This window comes from Anarrhichthys ocellatus, unplaced genomic scaffold, assembly GCF_004355925.1.
Source record: "Anarrhichthys ocellatus isolate YVR2014 unplaced genomic scaffold, GSC_Weel_1.0 scaffold10, whole genome shotgun sequence".
In the NCBI taxonomy this organism is placed as follows: domain Eukaryota; kingdom Metazoa; phylum Chordata; class Actinopteri; order Perciformes; family Anarhichadidae; genus Anarrhichthys; species Anarrhichthys ocellatus.
Window position 1 is genome coordinate 5,618,074 of NW_022280040.1, and position 21,448 is coordinate 5,639,521.

At 43.0% G+C, this 21,448-nt stretch overlaps 1 protein-coding gene across 15 annotated transcripts in view; it reads right to left on the minus strand.

The window, feature by feature from the left end:
* The window catches only part of kiaa1217 (KIAA1217 ortholog), a 95,801-nt gene that overhangs the window by 5,026 nt on the left and 69,327 nt on the right, over positions 1-21,448 (minus strand). For 8 of the 15 annotated variants that reach the window (XM_031850432.1, XM_031850426.1, XM_031850434.1 and 5 more), the window contains 16 exons: positions 19,928-20,117; positions 16,913-17,111; positions 15,802-15,895; positions 11,008-11,861; positions 9,368-9,472; positions 8,795-8,844; positions 7,007-7,146; positions 6,717-6,892; positions 4,830-4,960; positions 4,504-4,651; positions 3,409-3,892; positions 2,985-3,183; positions 2,563-2,849; positions 1,969-2,124; positions 1,532-1,654; positions 85-165 (listed from right to left, as the gene is read on the minus strand). In XM_031850432.1, coding sequence (XP_031706292.1) covers positions 85-165; positions 1,532-1,654; positions 1,969-2,124; positions 2,563-2,849; positions 2,985-3,183; positions 3,409-3,892; positions 4,504-4,651; positions 4,830-4,960; positions 6,717-6,892; positions 7,007-7,146; positions 8,795-8,844; positions 9,368-9,472; positions 11,008-11,861; positions 15,802-15,895; positions 16,913-17,111; positions 19,928-20,117 — 3,417 coding nt within the window. The other 7 variants (XM_031850427.1, XM_031850438.1, XM_031850428.1 and 4 more) reach the window with 7 other exon arrangements.

The following is a 21,448-nucleotide window of genomic DNA, read 5'->3' on the forward strand; positions in this document are numbered from 1 at the left end:
GCTGTTTAAAATCTCTCAAATCTAGAACATACATTAACTATACTTTGATATAATGTGAATATATAAATATAAAGTCATACACACCCCTTGGCTCTGTCGGAGAGTAGTATTCCCATTTTCATCTGTGTCTGGATCTTTATCATCTCCAGTGGGCTCAGAGCTCTGCTAGGACAGTTTGTGAGGGAATAATATTACTGTGCAACTGGTGTGTCTGGTTGCTGTTGGATTAGTGTGAATTCACATACGTTACTGCAGTAGTATCCACAGTGTCAACACTGCATTGGACAGTTACCTTCTACAAGGCAACAGCAAAATATATACAGCATGTAAACTGATACTCATACTGTAAGACATGCTGTTCTGATGCTAAATGCCATATATCAAAATGCATGCAGGGAAAATGAATCAATATTATAGTTTAAAAAGCCAATACTACAAGCCAATACTAACAGCCAAATCAGCTTCTTTTGATGGCTAAACACTGTCTTCTGTATTTGCCCTTCTACTGTATATAATATATAAATTAAGTTTTCTTTTTTTATACATTTCCTACTAACCTGTATACATCCTGTTCCCTGTCTTGTTCATACAGTATACTGTTGATACTATGCAAAGCGCCTCTCACACTACTTTCACTTCAGTGAAATCATTTGGGCCACAATCTTTGCAACATTACCTAACGTTTTACGTTTTATTATGTACAGTAACTAGTAGCTTGCCATATACTTCTAAACTGATACTTTTATTTGATCAAATGTTTTAACTTGGCTGTGAACTAGTCCAATTTGTTGCGCTTGGACATATTCGTCCTCTTTGCCACATCAATTGACAAAAGCTTATCAAATGTGCATATTGTTTAATCTGGTGTGAAAAATGATAGGGCTGTGCTGGTTATATAGGTGTAAAGCTGGGAAAGCAAACTGAAGTCAAGTTGTGCAAAGACAAAGAGAAACAGAAAAGTAATCCCTCAGAAAAGTACAAGTGGTGGAGAGTAGCATGCATAGTGGCCAGACTGACCTTGAGTGAACCAAGTCTGCAAAAACAGGTTGTGTCCGCAAAGGGAGTTTTAACTACTTTGTTCTCTCAATTGTCAATCATTTAAGAAACATTTGTTCCGTTGATTTTGGATGAAAAAATAAAGACACAAGACGATTTAATTGCCTGTAGAATACAGTGCCGAGGTCTTTTTATTGACAAGAGATAATTAAATCAGTGGCAAAACACATCATTGTCTGGTCCAGGCGCACAAAAGACACAGCATCTTTTCAGAGGCTTCATTTTATGCAGACTTAATCCTGAAGTATATTTAAGCTGAGATATCCAGCTGAATGAAAAGAGGGAAGGAAACTGAGGCGAAAAGGAAAAAGGAGCTTTTTGGAGGCAGTTGTTACAGGTTTCTCTTGAGCCAAAGCAAGTGTGCAGAAGTCGTAGAAGGGTTAAGACACGGCCATCGATTGTATCAGACAGTGGCCAGAGGCAGAGGCAGAGGCAGGCAGTTAGGTGGGTAGCTGCGCGGCGATGTATAATTTACCTTTTTCTCTTTGAGGGGCAATAAGGGCCCCGGTCTTAGTTCTCTGATTTGAGGTTCAATTCGAGAAGTTGGTTCTACCAAATTTTTCACCCCTACATCCTTAACCGTGCACTTCTGGAAAACCTGAAGAGTGGAGAAAGGTGAAGGGGAAATGGGAACAAGGATTTTGAGGAGGGAGGAAGTTTGAGTATCTTCGCCTTTGTCACAGCTGTAGAACCCGACACGTGACAAAGTTAGATTCAGAATCAAGGAGTTAACTCTTTTGGCAGCTGTGAGTACTCATCCTTTGCCACCAAAACAGCCACCATGGGAAGAAATGATAGACCCACTACCGCAGTGCAGAAATGAACCAAATCCAGAGGCCTTTACACCTATTGGATTGTTTTGTTCACGTTTGAGGGATTGTGTAGGTGTGTGAGTGTACATGTGCATCTAACCTGGAGCTCTGCCATGATTTTGTCCCCTTCATCCTCCTCTTCTCTGGTAACAGGAGGAGTGACGGGGGGAGGGGTGGCGGGCTTCGGCTTGGTCTCTGGTGGAACCTTGTTTGGCTTTGGTAGTGGACTGGGCGGTGGAGTGTCCTCTTCACCCTCCTGTAAGGAAATGATTTAGTCATTACTTGTCTAACCAGCCAGGCTAGTTTCCCCAATTCCTCCAGTCATCATGCTAAGCTAAGCTAATCACCTCTTGACTCTTGCTCCATACTTAGTGGTAACGTGGTATCAATCTACTCATCTTACTTAACTCTCAGCAAGTAAACTAAACAACCACACTTCCCAAACTGTTCGACTGTAATAATTAATAATTAAATGCATTGTATTTTTCACGAAAAAAAAATACAATGCATTCGTCATTAAGTATGTACAAATGCTAAACACTGTTACACACACACTGGAGTTTAAAGGTGCAAGATCGGGAGCATTCCGATTGCCTCTAAATGGCTCGGCTCATGGGTAACGGTGCTAAGAGCACTAACAGTGAAAAAAACAAAGAGTGAAAAAAACCAACAGACAACCACCTATCAGACTGACCTGAGCCGAGACGGACTCTTTCCTGCTGGTGTAGACCACTTCACCGGAGCGTGTGGTAGTCATGCCTGAGCTCGAGCTGGAGAAAGTCTTCCTTGGAGGAGGTGGTGGTGGAGACTTGCTTGACTTTTCAGACCCCTGCTTAGTAAAGCTGTCAGTGGAGACTGGCTTGGTGGCAGTCTTGGAGGGTCTCTCCGGTGCAGGTTTGGCTGGTTTCTCCATCACAGGCTTTGGGAGTTTCTCAGGCCCCTTCTTGCCTGGTTTATCAGAGTGAGGCTCAGACTGGGGCTCTTCGGTCATACAAAATAACAGAGACAAAATTCTATAAGGGGACATACAGTACTTAAAATGTGTTCATACGTATGTCAATAAAAGGTAAAATGTGTGGAATCCATGTTAGTGTCTTAAAGTTGTTAGATTTGCACCTGTCGGTGACTCCACAGCATTGTGGATGTCTGCTTGTTCTGCAGTGGCATCAGGGGTCAGTGCTGGGTTCTCTTCCACCTCTAGACTGGGAATGCCCTTCATCATGTTGGCCTGGGCTTCCTGGAGGATCTTGTCGAACTCTATTCCATCATAGTGACCCATGTTCTGCCTCCTCTCTTCCCACTCCTTTTCTGCTGCCTGCAAGGGGAAAATTGGCAAAGAGGGGGAGAGAGTTCCTCAAAAGTTCTCTGAATCTGAGGAAGGAAATTATTCATTACAGGTGCTTTAAAAGCCAAATTAATGTCAATCACAGTAATTGAGTTGACATTTACAGGATGCTCATGAGAGGAAAGAAAAATTACCAGCTTTACAATGTGGGATACAAATAAATCCAAATGACAATTATAAGGTGACTAAATCTACCTTTATGGAGAAAGCTCTGTTTTTGCTCTTGTCCTGACTGCTCTGGAGCTCCTCTAAGACAATACTCTGGGGGGCAGTGCCGTTTCCATTATTCACTGGGTTCCCTTGTGTCTTCTTATGATGGGCAGGACTTGGTGGATCGGAGGCTGCCCCCTTGGGAGAGTCCCGGCCTTGACTCTTGCCCGGGGTGGGACTGGGGATCTGTGAGGGGCTGGGGGTGAGCGGTGGACTGGGCTGAGCTGTCAAGGCTGCAGACTGCTGGGACTGCTGTATGTGGACCGGGGAGCTCTGGACATGATGGATGACCACCGGAGAGGAAGGCATCACCTCTGATTTGATGGTGGAGCTCTGGGGTTCCAGCGGGGCTGATGTGGAGCCAGGCTGGACTGATGGTGCGGGAGCTTCTGCCGCTGCTGAAGAGCTGTTGTCCACTGGGACATTAGCAGAGGGATCAGGTCCTTTCTGAGGGCCCTCAGTAGCACATCTGCACAGAGGAGGGAAACAGTATACGATATAAACACTGGGTTACTCACTTATATATGATATTAATATTTTTCAAAACAATACATAACATTGATAGAAATCCATTTGCAACCAAAATTAATATGTACAGTCTTTTTTTTTCACATCCAGACTGAAAACACATTAAACCCTATAATAAAGTTGACAAAATGTTTTGATTAATTCTGACATGACACCACCAAAAGCTATACTGCAATGTGGTGGCTGGCCAACATGGTTTGGCGACTGTTTTTGGGTAAATGACAAGCGATTCGTGGAGGGAGACTGAGAGAAAAGTTGAGAGTGAACCCGGTATCTGTGACATATTAAAATGGAAATGAGGCGCTGTCGTCCCCGCCACAGTAATTCACTTATCGGTTCAGTGAAGGCGATGGAAGTGTATCAAGTTGGACGCCACACTCCACTGTCTACACCGAATGACCTCTTTGATGGGATGAAGGCGTAATCAAATAGTACAATCTCGCACATCATAGAAACCTGTGAGAAGCTCTGCAGAGTGCTTTTTGTTTTTATCTTCCCTCTCTCTCTCTCTCTGCCCTCATACTCCAGCACTCACTTTTTTTCTTCACCTACCTTCTCAGACTGCTGAGTGTGTCAGTCAGGCTCTTGACCCTTTTCAGCATGCTGTCCAGTTTATGAGGCTCCTCCTTCAAAAACTTGACTGCTTCCACTTCCACCCTGAGCACAGACCGCATTCTTGTTTGTAGGGATGGGAACTCTCCTGAGGAAACACACCGAGAAACATCGTTACCAATTGTGATTTTACATTTGAGCAGTAGTAGTTATTCAATCATATTGCCCAGCACTATTGGCTTGTATTCTATATTTATTTATATGTCAGGCCAGATTGCTATGCACAACATTGTACCTACTAGTGAGAATACTATTTGTTGTCTTACCTTTGAGCCCTGCCAGAGATTCTCCCAGCTTTCTCAGAGTCACTGCTCCCTCCTCCACGTCCTTCAGAGTCACTACTCTCTGTGTCGCTGCCGAGTCTTTCTGCAGGGAGCCTACATACTGCTCCAGCTCACTGCAGAGAGGAAAGAAAATGCACATACAAACAATTGTAGTTTATTTGTTTTCCTACAACAATTTTTCAGTAAATAGTGTATGAATCTTTTAAGCATGCAGCATGTTCAACAGAAGAAATGAAAAATTAATGGAAACTCTTGATTAAATGTTTTTATGTAAATATGTAAATCCACTTCAGGGACTCTTTGTTTCTGTTATACTGATATCTATCTACATTTTGATTAAGAGTAATACTTTTCACACTGTTTTATGTATTCTTTTCTAACACCAGGGGGCAGGACACAATCATTTATCTTGAGGATAACTACAGCGACACTGATTGGACAAAGGTGAGAGCTGACTTTGGGACATGATCCATAAAAAAAATAAGAAACTAGAACATATGCAAAATATGTACAAGAATTAACACTGACAATAATAATTTCCACTAAGCACTTCATTTTCCTGTCTCCATTAGATCGCTTGGATTGGATGTCATCCCACAACCACAAAAGTTTACACACTGAATGAGGGCTTATTTGCATAGGAGCACTTCCTCACATAGAAACCACAGTATGCTGCTTCCCAACAAACCCAGTGCTTGAGAAAAAAAGGGCTACTCTGCAGGGAAATGTGCTGAAAGATAACATTGTGTGCAGTGTTGGATTGCATGAGAGGGACTAAAATGGTGTTTCATTGTGGCCCGGTACCCCTGAGAAACCCTCTTTTGTATAACTTCCCTAAAGGGGGTGGGAAAGGTAATAAGGAGACAGTGTGTTAAATGCCCTGCTATGCCGAGGCCTGCTGGTAATAGGAATGATGATGGGAAATACCAGCCTAGGACAAAATAAATCAGATTTTACCTTTTTATCGAGCCTCCCACAGACAAAAACAGTTACAGTACGTCTCCAACATTTCTGTGTGTCAGAGTGTAGGAGGCAGCCTTTAAAGATCCTTGAGATATGAAGTACTAAAGACAGCCATTGCTCAAAAAAATGTTCCTTTCATATGCTGTAAATTAACACTATAACTGAAACTGTGAGTAAGGGATCCAAACATGTGACCTAATCCACTACTTAGGTCATGATAGATTTAGTTCTCCTCTTGAGAGGGCAGTGGTTTTCACACCACATTCTCTAACTGGTCTTAAGGCCAAGCAACCCTAATTACCAAACCTTATTTAAAGAGCCAGCAGCTGTGTTTTGCTGACTCACGACTGGCTGAATACCAAGGGTAACAGAGAGCTTCTTCTACTGACTTCCGCCTGTTCTCAAGTCTCCATGAGCTGCTACCATTGTATTTACTGGAGCATGTGTTCACTACTGTCTAGCAAGACAACACTGTTTGACCTTGCCTGTAAACATCCAAATAAAAAAGATTCAATTACTGCTCCCTGGTGGCAAGATAAAGCAAGTGAATCAAAACAAGAGCAGGGTAGTTCCTCCACAGTTGGGTCCATTGTTCTAGCCTGCTGTCTCTTGAGAGTCAGGCTTGCCTGTATAAACCTGTGAGCTGTAATTTCAAGGGCGTTGGCTTGTCAAAGACTTTAGCAGTGAATAGCACAGGTAAGCTGATAAAAAATGAAGCCTTTCGGGGATTTCCTATAAATGAAAACACCTTGACTGGAGTCGCATGGGTGTGTACTAAATCACCTCTAATATGTACAACAATAAACATTCAGTAGTGAATGCAAACAACCATATCTGTCCATATTAGACTATATAAAGCACAGCACCTGTTATGGAAGTGAATCAGGGAATTTTGAGCAGCCTTACCCGAGTTGTGTGAGGACACGCTCCTCCAGACCCAAGTACTTGTGCCTGTCCTCTTCTACCAAAGCTCTCTGTCTCTGCACAGGGTCCTCCAGGCCTCGCATGGCCTCTGCAAGTTTAACACTGATTTCCTGCTCTGCCCGCTTCAGCTGGACTCGTAATGCCTCTTGGTTCTGGACCTGAGGGGATGCACACAGTGGGAATGAGATATGAGAGAACCTGAACTGGCAGACCAACATACAAAGCCGTAGTGGATACTAACACACTCGAAATTAATTAAAAAGGGGTCTCACCTGCTGCTGTCTCATCTGATGGAGTTGGATCCTGAGGTCAGAAACATTCTTTCTGAACTGCAGGAGGTTGACTTTCAGAGGAACTGGACCCTTGTCTAATGGAGCCGCGCTGCTCTTGGGAGCCAAGACTGGGGAACCACCTGTGGAGGGGGGGGGGGGGGGGGGGAGGACAAGTTAAAGCTTGTTACTTGAGAAACAAAAATCTAAATAATACAGTAGAAATGACTAGAACTATTAAACAGGCCCATTAAAGTATAATTGTAGTTCTTCCATTAACTCATACTTTCTGACTTCACTCAACAAATGATTGGTTAGATTGGACAAACACATTTTCCCTGGCAGCACACTGGTCTGACCAGTAATGATTGCCCGACTGTCTGTGGCTGTCTTTTACCCTGCACAATAAGCAAACATATACCGGCACTCAAATTGGGGCTGCACCTCTGAAATGTCGGTCAGCTGATTTCGACATTTCAGTCACCGCTAGAGGTGGAGAAGAGGTTGAAACCATGGAAACTAAGGGATGCAATGTTTGTGGTTTGGGTGAGCGTCCCTAAATGGCCAACAACAATAATAATTGAACTTTTTTTTATTATTTTGGTCGCACATCTAAAAACAAAGGGTGTCTTTTGAGGCAGAACTAAGTCAATTTAATATCAGTTAATCAATAGATCTAATACATGTTTCCTCGGAGTGGGTTGAATTGATGGCTTGAACATTTAAGGCTGGTTTAAATTTCATTTTTCAATGCTGAGAGCACCACAAATTAAATCACATTTACCTCCATTTTATTGGCTTTGAGGCTGAAATCTCCATCAGTAATATCTCAAAGCGTGGGCAAATAAAACCGAAACTATGTGCTTGGCAAGGTAACAGTTAGGGTAAATGATAAAACATTTGTTTTTGAATTTGCAAGAGCCAATCCTTTCACATCAGAAACATGAGGTCCATTAAAGTAAGTAGTGCACCTACCTGTGAGTTACACAACAGGTCAGGCAATGTTCAGAGTGCACTCTAAGCTCCCTTGACGCTGAAACTCACCCAGTAAAAAAACCTTTGTCTTCTTAATCCCAAAACTCTATTCACAACATATCTCTCACATACTGTCCCACAGCTGCCTAGACCTGAAGTACAGGTTACAATGTATACTGCTGGTGGTGTTTTGGGCCTTGGGGACACAATGTCCATCAAAAGAAGTTCAGGCTGTGTTGTGACAACGCAGAAGCATTTGAGCAATGGCAAAAAAACTGCCACTGGATTCTCATGTTTGATGTAGAGGGAGTCTGGCGGGATCAAAGCCCACACAGTAACTTTTCTGATGCTTTGGAGAATCGCTCAAGCACAACATGACAAGTAAATCTCTCCGAAAGCTACGTATGAAAGGTGTCACGAGACATGAGTTTAGCTCTCAAGACCGAGATCAAACCGAGATCTGGCCACAGACCATTACAGAGCCGAGACTGAATCGCTGAATCATCTTGGCAGGCTTGAGAAGTAATAGCGTCTTGTTTTAAGTAATGCTTTGAGGAGCTTGTGTTAGCTCTGCTGGCTCTCGTCTCTTATCTCCTATTAAAGTGGATGTACCGTGCGGAGTAAAGGACTGTAAGGAAATACGAACCGATGACAAGCAAAGACGCCCGACTTTGTTTTCCCTCCCTCCAGCACTGCTCATTGCAGACTGTTGACTGGCACTGATGTGTGGGCTTGTCTGCACAAGACATTACGGTACTAAATCTCTTTAGAGTAAAAGAAACTAATGAAACAGAAAAGAATTACAATGATACTAACCTGAGCTATGTGCACTGTGGGCTGGAGATGATGTCTTCGGTGGTATCTCACTACAGGCAGAGAAAAGAATCATAAGAGTAGGATTTTGGTTGCGAAAAAAAAAAACAGTATTTGGGGAACTTTAGATTTATAGGTTTGTATTAGTAAGAACAAACACAATACAACAAAGTATGATGGGGAAAGACAAACCAGAGAGGTTCAAATGATGTTAATGATGTTAACAAGCTTCATCAGAGTTCAACATAGCATAAAAACAATAAAATCCACAGCAGTCACAGACCTTTTAGACTAACTGACAAGCAAACATTAACACAAGGAGAAGATTGAAATGCAAAGAGTTGAAATGCAGCCAGATAAACCTTAGTGGCCATTTATCTAGAGAGCAAATGACTTCAATGTCAGATTCACAGTCAAACCTATTTTCCTCTTCACCAGATGCCATTTAGCTATTTAGAGTGTTTGATATGGCCTTTATAGAGAGGACACTTTATCTTTCCCGCTCTGGCTGGATAGGCAGGCTTTTCATTTGAAACTCCATTTCCCCTGATGCCTCACTATACTGTGATTGCTTACCTTAGTAGCTCCTTGGTGCCACTAGTGTTTGGCTCCTTTAAAAGTGCATGCTGAACAAGACCAGTCAAGCTGGCAATCTGTTGCTCCATAGCCTTCATTCGCACTCTGCAGAAACATCAGAAAATTCTACTTTCAACACTGAGGCCTACTGGATATTACAGCTGCCACTAGAGCACATATTAGCTCAGAATGAAAACGGGAGGGCTGTAACAGGACAAGCAATTGTTTTTAATTTCCTGACCATGATTCTTTTTGTTATTGATTTGGAATTATGTCCTGAGTAAATACTGACTCTGGTCTAATACATAGTTTCTGAATAACAACAGTGCAACACCACTTGAGTCAGTATTTTCACAAAAAGAAAAAGCGTGGGTCCAACTAGAATAAGCAGTATGGATGACTCAAGACAAGAAAAGAACCCTGAAGTTCAGACCGAGGATATTCAAGTAATATTGTTTTTTAAAACAAACAATAGTGCGTCAACCAAGTGGTGGCCGCTCAGAAGAGAATGAAAGGACCATTCGAAAATCACACTCATAAGAAAGCCAAACACCAGAGGGGTGAATAAGGGATCTTTCACTCAGGTTGCTTGGTAAACCAAGAGGTTGGAAAAGAGAATAACTTTTGTTTTCTGATGTCATGATTTATCTTGAGGAAGGATATGGGGCTAGGTGAGGGCACACAGGAGACCGGGTGGCTTTAGCTGTGCTGTAGACAATAGACAGACACGAGGACTATGTGAACACAGCAATGCCTAACCTCAGCGTCATAGAGTATATTTCACATGAATAAATTCTATGACAGCTATCGAGCCCTTAGAGTCTGGACTATGTTTATTTTGAAAGTTAAGTACCATACTTTCCCATTCAAATTCCAACACTCGTTTCCCTGTTTCCCAGGGCATTTCTAATGGGGGGTTTGGACTGCCCAGGTGGTCCAGTCTGATCTGTTTGAATGATTGGGCCATTTTAAATACTTATTCAACCTGGTCAATGTTTTTGTTGGTTTTCCTAGGTACGCACATTGTCTCTGTAACCTCCCCTTTAGTGAAACCACGTTTGCCTGGCAAAGTGGCTTAGCATCCCCTTTTTCAATGTTTATGTGCTCACAGTCAGAGTGGATAAACCTAATCCAGGTACCAAAATGTCTGCTGGATTATCCAGACTGAATAGACTCTGCAGAGGGTTTGTTGTTAGAACAATAGTCACAGAGTAAGAGAAAAATATACAGTGGATTAGTGGAGTCTCCAGATACTACACTGTTTCAATGGTGGTAGCTACACACTCTTTTAATAATCAACACCATCAGCTCCAAAGTTTGAATAGAGTCTGTGAAAACACTAGTCAGATAAGCAAAACTGGTTATATACACAAACCAAGTGCAGAATCATGTGCATTAGTCTGATGTTCTTAATGTGCAGCTCATGACGCTGAAGACAGTGACAAGGTGGGTTATGTTATATATCTTGCCTGCAGTCATGGATGATGGAACAGTAGGAGCAAGGGATTGAAAATCAGCAGCTCATGGTTAGGGTGAAACTGGGATGCAGAGTTAGTCCATGCTCCCATGCAATGTCTTAATCCTAATTTTAACAATGCCACCAGCCCACTGTATGTAATGCCTGATCCCCTGGTGCTTACCGTGTTTGATGCTCACTAGCAACTGCGATGGGGCCCTGGAGGTGACCCTGGAGGTCTGGAACTACAGGTGATCCCATGTTGTTTCGGGGCTTGGTCCCTGCCACTTCCTCCTTCCTGAATGACTGGCGCACAGGTGAGCTTCTCTCCATGGAAACACCGTGAGGTGGCCCGCCATGTGGAGGCCCGCCATGTGGAGGCCCGCCATGTGGAGGCCCGCCATGAGGAGGCCCGCCATGAGGAGGCCCGCCATGGATGTCAATCATCCGTACCTCAGCCATCCGGTGAGGGGATGGGGGAGGAGTCTTGGAGCCCAAAGTAGGCAGCTGGCTGTTTCTGGACTTCTGCCTGTACAGTGAGGGGTGATCCATAGTGTCTGTGGGGCTGGGGCTGTAAGAGCTTGTGGAGCGAATGGAGGCACGGTGAAATCCCCCCATGCCATGATCTGGACAATCCAGCCCAGGGTGTGGTCCATGGGCAGCAGCCATGCTCATTCTTCCATCTTGGAGCAAGTATGGGTCTGCATACAACCCCTCATTTCCCCTAGATAGACTGTGGCTTTTGCCACCCCTGTCCTCATCTGGCTTGACATCCCGTCTCTCCAGGATGGCACTGGGACAGGGTGAGATGGAGCGGGCCGGAGGGTTGGCATTAGACAGTCGGTCCCTTGGGATAGTGGCGTTGCCAGGTATAGAGCCCTGCCGTGGGCCAAATGGGATTCTGGAGGGGGATGGGGGCATGGAGTGAGGAGTTGGGGAAAGTGCTCCCTGCATGGGGTGGTGTGATGGGGGACCCATGGGGGGCTGTCTCAGAGGGTGCGGGCCATCACGAACAGCATGCATCATTTCACTGTTCATCTGAGAAAGTACAAAAGCATATAAATATCTTCTTAAATACCAGCAAGCATATAAACTGGGTATCACTTCAAATAATGCATAATAATCCCTCAATTTCAGGATTGGTCAATAAACCAGACTGCATAGTTCTGCCCCCTTGAGAGCTTCCGCTACTGTTTATTTTATATGTATCCTGTATTTCTGGACTGAAGTGCCCTTGAAACAAAAACATCCATCCAACTCAGTTTACACTTTTGCTTTTCAAAGAAAATAGACCGTCAGCAATTTTTCTAGAAACAGAAAATAGTAACTTGCAAGACTACTATCCCCAGGTACACAGTACAGCATTTCATTGAAAGTCCTGGATAAAAAGTTTTTAAATGAAGTGATTTACTTTTTTCTTTCACCAAATCTGTGATTGCTCTCTTGGAGATAGGACTGGGGCTTTCTTTTGCATGTGCACCTCCAGGGCTAGAAGGCAGTTGGTTAATTTTCAACAAGATCTGTCTAGTTTAGTCTATTTAAACAGTCAGCTAATCTGGGCCGCTGATATTTTGCCAGACCACCCATAAATGACCCTTGAAGGCTGATGTGTAATAAACCTAACCTCGTGTAACTAGAGTGGCTTTCCGGGTTAAAGGATATATATGAGCGCTCAGGTTGTAGGTGATAAAACTACAAAAAAAGGGTGAAAGTCTTACAGGTGGCCACAGCGGCCGTGGTTCCATAAAAAGTTAGATTGTCTTGCAGTTACCAATATATCACAGGCATAGACTAGTTTGAGTTAAAACTTGTGAATTCATGAAGGAAACAATGGAAATGATACGGTAGCTGCTTGTGGTGTCCTGTGGTGTCAGGTATATCGTAGCAATGCTGTCACTCGTCACTCGTGAGTGACGGTGCTTGGTCGTGAGTCACCACCAATGAGACTGGCTGAGGGATGAAAGATCTGGATGGTTTCCTTCTAATAGTCTAACCTGCAATAGTTCTCTTCCATAGATTTGCATTGAATTGATTCTCAAAAATCAATTCAAAGAAATGCGCCCCTTATCAGTTCAACACGTAACGCGTCTTTTAGTTCCCAACTACAGGATGATTCCTTATTTTACGGGATGGTTGGCGACCCTAGTTATCGTACACTTTAGAGAGATACTGTATTGTGCAGACTAGGTTGTATGAATTCATAAAGGACGTTCTTAAAATAATGACAATATACAGAGTTTCTTTGTTCCAAACCTAAGATCATTTTCTATAAAAGTAAAAATGTCTTTGTGCTAGCTAGCACAACTGAAATATAGAGTGTAAACAGTGATATAACTCTTGGATGTGATATGCTGGGTATGATAAGACTGAGCTGGGGAGCATTTCATGCAGGACTGAATCCTAATCCATCTTCCTCCTGTCTAACTCTCTACCACTGTCAAACAAACAAGCAATTGTTCCTTCAAGTTATGACTCATGGGTTACAATTGCATAAGACAAGTCGAAACCTAATGCAACGGTTTTTTTTAAAACTTCAGGCTTACAGTTTTTGACAATATGCTTTTTCAGCGTTGCCTTTATTTATTTTATCCCCAGTGCCAATACAGATTAATACTGCAAAGGGAACAATACGGTGGGTGTGTGAAATAGATGTGCGTGTGCACAAACTGGAAAACAACCACTGCTTAAAGTGTATAAAGGGTTGAGGCTTGGCTTGGATAACAAAGGGAAAAAAGAAAGAAACTTTTTGGCAGTAAAAGCACACACAGCTCATAAATATGTGACCAAGTGTGACCAAGCAAAAAAAAAAAAAAAAAACATATAATAAGAAACCTAAGAAGAAAAGAGCCCCTGCAGACCATCATCAAAACCTAATGACTTTCACTGTCCAAGGTGCCACACACATAAAAAGAAAAGTTGCCCTCTTGTGCAGGAATTTCTCTGGAGCCCTAAATAGAATCTCTGACTGCATTGCCAGTTTCAGCACAGCCGCATAAGAACAATTTGGGCCAAAAAGGCATAACTTGTTAATCCTAAACAGATGTTACACCTTTGGAAGACTTAAAATACACTTACTTTATAAATGTGGCCTGTATTTGTCTTCAAAACATGAGTACATTTTTGCTTTGAGACAAAACAGAGGAGTAAAGGCTTGAAAAACAAACACACGGGACCATGTCAGGCAAATGAGAAGTCGTGTTGAGTAACATTTGGTTTGAGTTTGACTCATGAACTCTCTTTCTGTTTTCGCCGTGCTCTTAAGCTTCCAATAATGAGGGCAGCGTGTCTGGAAGCTCAAAAAGTCATCTCGATCTCCTGCCTTGTTCGCGATGATTCACAAACTGCAGAGCCTGCAGTAAGTGTGTCAACATTTAAATAGCTGGCTCTATAGCTGCATGTACTATGCTGTTGTGTACACAATAGTGTTGAAAAGAAGATGGGAGCATCCTGTTAATTAAGACAATAAAAACATGACAAACTTCCAACTTCTTCATTTCTGAATAAATACTAAAATTAGGTTGTTTGCTCTAAGGAGAACAGATTAGATGTTAGCCAATAACTGAATCTCTGTTTACAGAGGTTTCTGTTTTATTATTAAAAGGTGTTGCGAAATTTTAAAAATACCTTTTTTTTGTCTTTTTCAAGCATTTTTAAAAAGGCAAAACAAAACAAATGAAAAATCTTCAGTCCAAGCTTTACAGAAGCCAAGAATAGAGACAATGCTTACAACGTCTGTGTTTGTGTCATAAAAATTGCCAAAATGTTTTTGATTATTGCCACAAATATCATCTAACTACTTTCTTTCGAAGGTCCCGTCCCGTGCCATTTTATCAACCTGGCCTCCACATCCCCACAGCCACATCCAAGTTTTGTATCTGTGTCAATTGCTGCTCGGTTAAACAATGACAACAATCTTCTACTGCCCAGATTTCACAATGTTTGCACAAGAGACCTTGAAAAGCCGCCTTGCTTCTTTTTGCTTAATGCACTTCAGTTCATTCAGGTATACGTCTCAATCCCGCTGATTCAGAAAGTGGCGTAGTTATTAAATAGGCAATTCTCTCAAGAAAAATACAACAACAAATAAATAAATAAAAGAGAACACAAAATATTGTGAAAGACTTCTCCACACAATGTGGCCAGCTTGCAATGTTTCCTTCTTTAAACTGTTTGCACTATTAAATTCCCATTTCACTTTTTCAGTTGTATCTATTTTTGCCATCTTTTTTCTCAAATGTCTTTTGTTCAATTCCCCTTGAAGGACCCCCCCCCCACGGAGAAGCCACTTGCCCGTCAGCAGCAGAGAATAAAAAGAGTTTCTGCAGCACCTCAAAGTCATCTTGCCATCTGAACCAGGACCTCTTAAACCATCATCATTTTTGCCTCATCGTTCATTTAAATGTTATCAATTTCCCTTTACATTCATGTGTCACATACTGTATGTGGAAATGGGATTATAGCTAACGTTAATATCACTTTTGCAGTATCACAATAGCGCTTCAACACCGGCTGGAAATCTGCAGTAGGCAGAGAGGAGCAGCGGGCTAGATAAAGGGTCAGGTGGATTAGAGGAGGAACATTTGACGAAAGGGCTCTTTGGGGCTTTAGTTTTGTTACATCAGCAGGAAAAAAAACATGCTGGAATCAGAACAAGAGAAAGAGATTAGAGCTGATATTGGGGGAAGAATGAACAAGAAAAATAGTCGTGAGATTAGAGTTCAATTGCCCCTTATGCAAACTGCACCAGAGCGTGCAGGTTAGGCCCAATGGCAAGCCCCTGGGAGAACAATATGAGACCCCCTCTAAACAGATTAAGAAGAGGCAGGGGACATTCCTTCCCTTAACTGCAAACAGGATGTGAGAGTGAGAAGAATTGGATGCTGGGCTTACTATTCTATCTGCAACAAGTCTCCTTGCAGCAGCTGCTGTTAACGAGAATCGCTTTCATTGTTAGCATATGTGTCAGTTAAGTACTCACCCTGGCATCGCCATTGGCAGGTCTTGGACCATGGCTGAACGCCTGTGCTGGGTCTTTGTGGTAGACCTTCAGGCAGGAGTGATCTATGATGTTCCTGTAGGGGGAAGAGGTGTCCCGAGGTAAATAGGCAGCCCAGTAATCACCATCAGAATACGGTCGATCCTCCCTCACCCTGGATCTCAGTCTGTGCCTCAACCCTGCCAAGGGCACATACTCTGACAGAGGCTCTGACAGTCCTCCGTTGTATGGCATTTCCTCTAAATCTCTAAAGTCTATAAAAACATCTATTAATACCGAGTTGAAACGTGGCTCGACTACATAAACGGAGAGCCGAATGCTTGTTCTTATGCTGGTCTCACTCTCACTATGGTGTTGCACCCTGGACACATGAACCAACCTTAAGGAATCACAAGACACTTTATTACAGCCCTGATAAAGACTTCGTCACAGAGTACACATTGCACATGGGCAGGAACTCTGGAAAGAAAGGGGCAAAGTTGCTTATGTCTTCAAGAGTAATATATTCTTTTCTAAAAAAAAAACAGCTATGACTTGCTAAGACATGCTGATGAATACCAAACCATGAAGAAACAAGGAACAAGAAAAAGCAGTGAGCTCGTATGTGTGTTTGTGCGCTGAGTGAAACACACGACACAATACTTTGGAAAACGACATTCTGAGCATAGAAAGACCTCAAAAAGGTGTAAAATAATTGTTCAAACTTTTAAGAGTCAATCTTTTTGCCAGAGGAGAAAGGACAACAGGCAGGAAAGTCATCCAAGTTTCTCAAGAGTGCTCTTCAGTTTGTTTGAGTACAAAACATCGGAGACATCTTTCCAAAAGGGCTTTATGTCCAAATAAAGTTCTTCCTACTAAGTTTTAACATGTTGGAAAGAGGAAGCAAGAAGCTTTCCTGGCCAGTGACACTTCCTGTGCAGGGGGAGTTTCGACAGGAAGTTGTCTGGGAGGGGAAAAGGAAAGGACTTCAAAGGAAGACTGAAACATTATGAACCTTGGATGTCCTGTTAAACTTAGACTGACAAAACACAACACATGCTGCCCCATACGTATTCTGTATCTACGTTTATCACACACAATCGTACGCCTTTACCTGACATCAGTGAGCTCGTAGTACATGTTTCTCATGTCGTCTTTGACGTAGACGGCAACGCTGGGCGACTCCAGCATCTTCATGTTGAGCTGCTGTGGGAAGGCACTAACAAACAGAGCTCTGATAGTGTCGATACTGGTGATCTCATTCGGCATGCGGAGCTGTTTGGTCTCGTCCCCGTACTGCAGGTACAGCACACCTGCAGACAGAAAGCAGGGGGGCAGGGTGATTAGCCTGAAATTCGCTAACACTGACAGCCTGTCCCTTCAGGCCTCCGACTAAAGCCACTCCCCCAAATGTATTATAATGAACACAAACATATCCAAATGAATGTAAACAATGACTATTGTTGTACTCACATCTGTCAAGCTAGCAGCTTGTAAACAGACAGGTGGCCTGGACAGGCTTATTACAGTCACAGATATTTGGCCAGATTAAAATGTGGAAAACTCTGTTTCCACATTTTTTCCCTGGTGTTCCATTGATACCACCAAACCACTAATTGTTGCCCAAAGACTGTCGAAGCACTTTAAATGCTAAAAAAACAACACTTTTCTGTGTTGTATAATGTCCTGATAGATCTTCAGCAGCATATATTCGTAAGGCATGTAGTAGCGTTCTAAACCTGCCAATCACATGTTTGTGAACAGCATGCTGTATATTCCAGACAAATGACTTGATATTTAAAAAAGTGAGTTAGGGCGTGACATAGGGCCGTGTGCTCAGGGTGGAACAGTACAAGTTGTGCATCAAAAATACCAAAGCCTGAACCTGTGAACTCTGGGTGGGGCTTCTGTACTGTGCTTTACAAAAACAGATGTCTCCCTGGTAAGATTTACAGACACGCCCCAACTGCATTTGTATAAACAATGCCAGGGAATAGAAGACAACAGAGTTCTATTTCTATTCTCTGATTCATTGCTCTAAACAGCATGGCTCAGATTTGTATTGAAGTCATCTGTAGCAACAATAGAACGTTAATGAAAAGAAAAAGGGAGTTAAATAAGTTTGTTTGTCTTATTTCATGAGTCATCCAGAATGTCACGTTTCAAGAACTGCTGAGACAAAAGACTTGCTGCGATACACATAAATCGCAGCAAGGCACTTTTACATTTGTGCACTACAAATAGCTGGTTTTAAGGAAAAGAGGACTGGTTTTACTTGGTGTAACCCCATAAAAGGACAGAGCCAGTAAAAGCTAACAGATGTTGGTGAAATATTATACAAGACCCTACATGCTCCACGAGACAGGGTGAGACAGAGAGAGGGCAAATCCAGGAAATAGAATTGCTGAGTCTATTATTGCTCTTTCTGGTCTGTCTGGGTTTCTGGGTAGTAATAACTTAACAAAGTGCCCATTTGCAGAATAACTTCATCCTTCCCCGGAGAGCTGTTATGTTAACAGTCGTCTAGTTTTCATCCAGATGTTGGCAATTAAAGCGAATGAGTTTGATGACAAAGCGCCATTGATTAAGCACGCATTATGAAGATTTGAATTCTTTAAGTTTCAGTTTGAACTGCCGCAACAATGTTGAATAGCTCGGTTCTAGCACAGAGTCGTGTTACATTCCTCAGCGCCTGGTTTCACTCAGGATTGAAAGCAAATGGCCAGTGGGTTTCCTGACCAAATGGGCAGAGCACTGCAGACTGTCTGAGCTTTAAGAATTTTCCAAATTTATCCAGTGGGGCACAAAATCCTGAAAACATCATTCTCTGCCCGTTAATATCATCACAAAGTTTGAAATGCGACAACAGAAACTAAAAAAATGCTATATTAGAACCAGAGAATACATAAATACAATACATTTGATGCCCCACTCTGGGTGAAATCTGATACTCACATTAGGGGTTTTAAGGATTTCCTGTTTTCTGTGAAGTATTATGATGCTCTGGAAAAGCCCACGCGACAACTCCTACCGTACAAACTGAGGATACTAAGCCCCAAATGTCCGTTGGGACCCAGCGAAGTGTGTGCCTATGTGTGTGTGCGTGAGAGGTTGTGGGAGGGACACTGTATCTAAGTGGTGCCCCTTTTTCCTCTCCTCCCCCTTTATCACACCATAACCCCCCCACTGTCATAACGCTGTGTCCTGATGTTTTTTAGAGGGAAAAAGTGGGAGCTGGGGCATGTGTGTGTTTGTGTGTGTGTATGTGCATGCATGCATATCTGTTAAAAGTGTTTTTGTACAAGTTTTGCATCTCTGCTTCTCACGCAGAGCAAGAGGAGCGACAGGCACAAAAAGCGTGGAAAAGTGGCACCCTATAGTTTCATTCATTTTCACTTTGGTGGAAAGGCGTGCCATTCAGACGCTTTTCTATTATCCAGCAGCAGATGCCTCGCTGAGTTGTGAGCTACCTTTGAAGACTATCCTCCTAAAAAAACGACAGCCTATTCACTTTGTTGGGGAACTTCTCAAACTCTTTCCACCACTTTCTCACCCTAATGCAGGAACCTAATTCTGCACAACTCACAGCGTTTCTGCATATGGATGCAAATGAAGCACTATTTGTGTTGATAAGACAACCCATTTCTAATCCTGTCAATAACACGATGCCATATTGTGGATGGATTTCCTAATCTTTCACTACAGAGGGAATGAATTCTAATTACAATGGAGCTGTGAGCTGATGGGGAGAAAGGAAGAAGGGAGGAGAGGAGAAGATAGATGGAGCGAGAGGAAAAGCCTTGGACAAGGTGAAAACGGTGAGATCACGGTGTGGTTAGGAGTTATTTAAGAGAGTTCTTAAGTTGTGCCAAGGTTATGCTAAAAGAGCTGCAAAAAGTAGGTTATCGAGAAAGAATGCATGTCAATTCAATTTACCCTCAGTCTTTTCACAAAGATTGAGCCTTTATTCTCAATAAGTTCTTAATAGACCAGATATAAAATTCTCAGTGGCAGTTTGGGGGAAACGGAACGAAAAGACAGTTGAACAACAAGAAGCAAAGCCTAATCCAGATAAGTTTTACCAGCTGACTGAACTGTCGCCAACACAAAAGCCTGGTACAAAGCATACCTAGCGAGCGGTCCTTTGTCTGGTTGGTCGATCGCACCACGGGCAGGCTAGCGCGAATCCGGCTGCCCCGGGTGAAGGCTGTGGGTGAGTCGGCCTCAGACATGGCGTCGAACGACTCCAGGGAGGCCAGTGATAGGTGGTCGACCTGGTCGCCGATGCTGGAATGCGGGCCGTGCTTTGGGCTTCTGGTCTGGAGGGGGAGGCACATGGAAACATGATACAGTAAGGGTTAGACCAGGGACGCACGGTACACAAAATGATACAGTACATGTATTAGTTTTTCATTCATGGAAGGACACAACAAAGCCTTTTCATTTTCCAATTAGTGTGAAACATACTCTTTAAGATATGATGCATTTGGGGGACACTGTATCTGCCGAGCTGGAATAAAGTGCCCTTGATGTTGAGCTCGACTCCAACACAACAACTACATAAACCAAACGACTGCAGTCACGCAAAAGGCAGAGAAGTGTTATTACTGTATGTCACTGATACACGCTCACACATCTAACACCGCTCATTGCGGTCACACAAGCACGTCACAGCAACTAAAAGTCACCAAGCATGAGGAAGCTTCTAATCATGCTACAGGAGTCTCAGCTTTTAGATTTCATTTGCACCTGCATGAGGCAGCCCAGGGTCTAAAGCTGACAAAAGCTAACAAACGGTTCAAAACCTGCATGATGACTAACTGAAAGAGATCAAACTGAAACCTGCAGTGTGGGTACTAAAGAAGAAGGAATTCCTTCTTCTTTTTTTTTTTTACCATGGATAAAGGATTAAGAATTGTGTCATCAAAGACTTGAAGATCAGTTGGCTTCTCTGTAATTTGATCTACATGACATGGCATCCTATAGCCACAGCTACAATAAGACAATGTGTGACTACAGAGCCTGTAAGGTGATCTGTGCCACAGGGACGAGGTGCGACTAAAACTGAGGGGTCAGTGAACACTGGGCTCTTCATGAAATGCTCCTCTTCCCTGGCAGAAGTGTGGTGCTGGAGAGCTAATGCAGCTGGAGACACTTGAGCACACCTGCATGCTCACGCTGCTGTTCTCTCACACTCATACACGTACGGACAAATTCAGATATTAATCTTTTCATATTAAGTGCAGTTGACATTTGGGGATGCTTTCATGGCCAGAACAAGTGTGCTTGGCAGGCACAGACAGGTCAGACGCTAATAGGCACGGCGGCATAAGGGTTGGGAACATGGTCACGCAGCAGATGTTAGTGAGGATGCATACATGCAACGTAGCCACACACACACACACACACACACACACACACACAAAATGGCATGATGCAGATAAGATATAAAGGCTGACTAACTCTGTGGGGCAACTGGATTTTCATCAAGTACCTCTGAATGTCAAGCTCAGAGTGAAGGGAGGAGAGCATGCCCTGTAAAGACTGATGGGAGAAAAAAAAAAGGAGAGAAGAATAAAGTAAAAAGCAAATGGCTGGGCCATGCCAGTGGGAGGGCAAGATGGAAAAAGAAATGGTCATCAAACAAAAC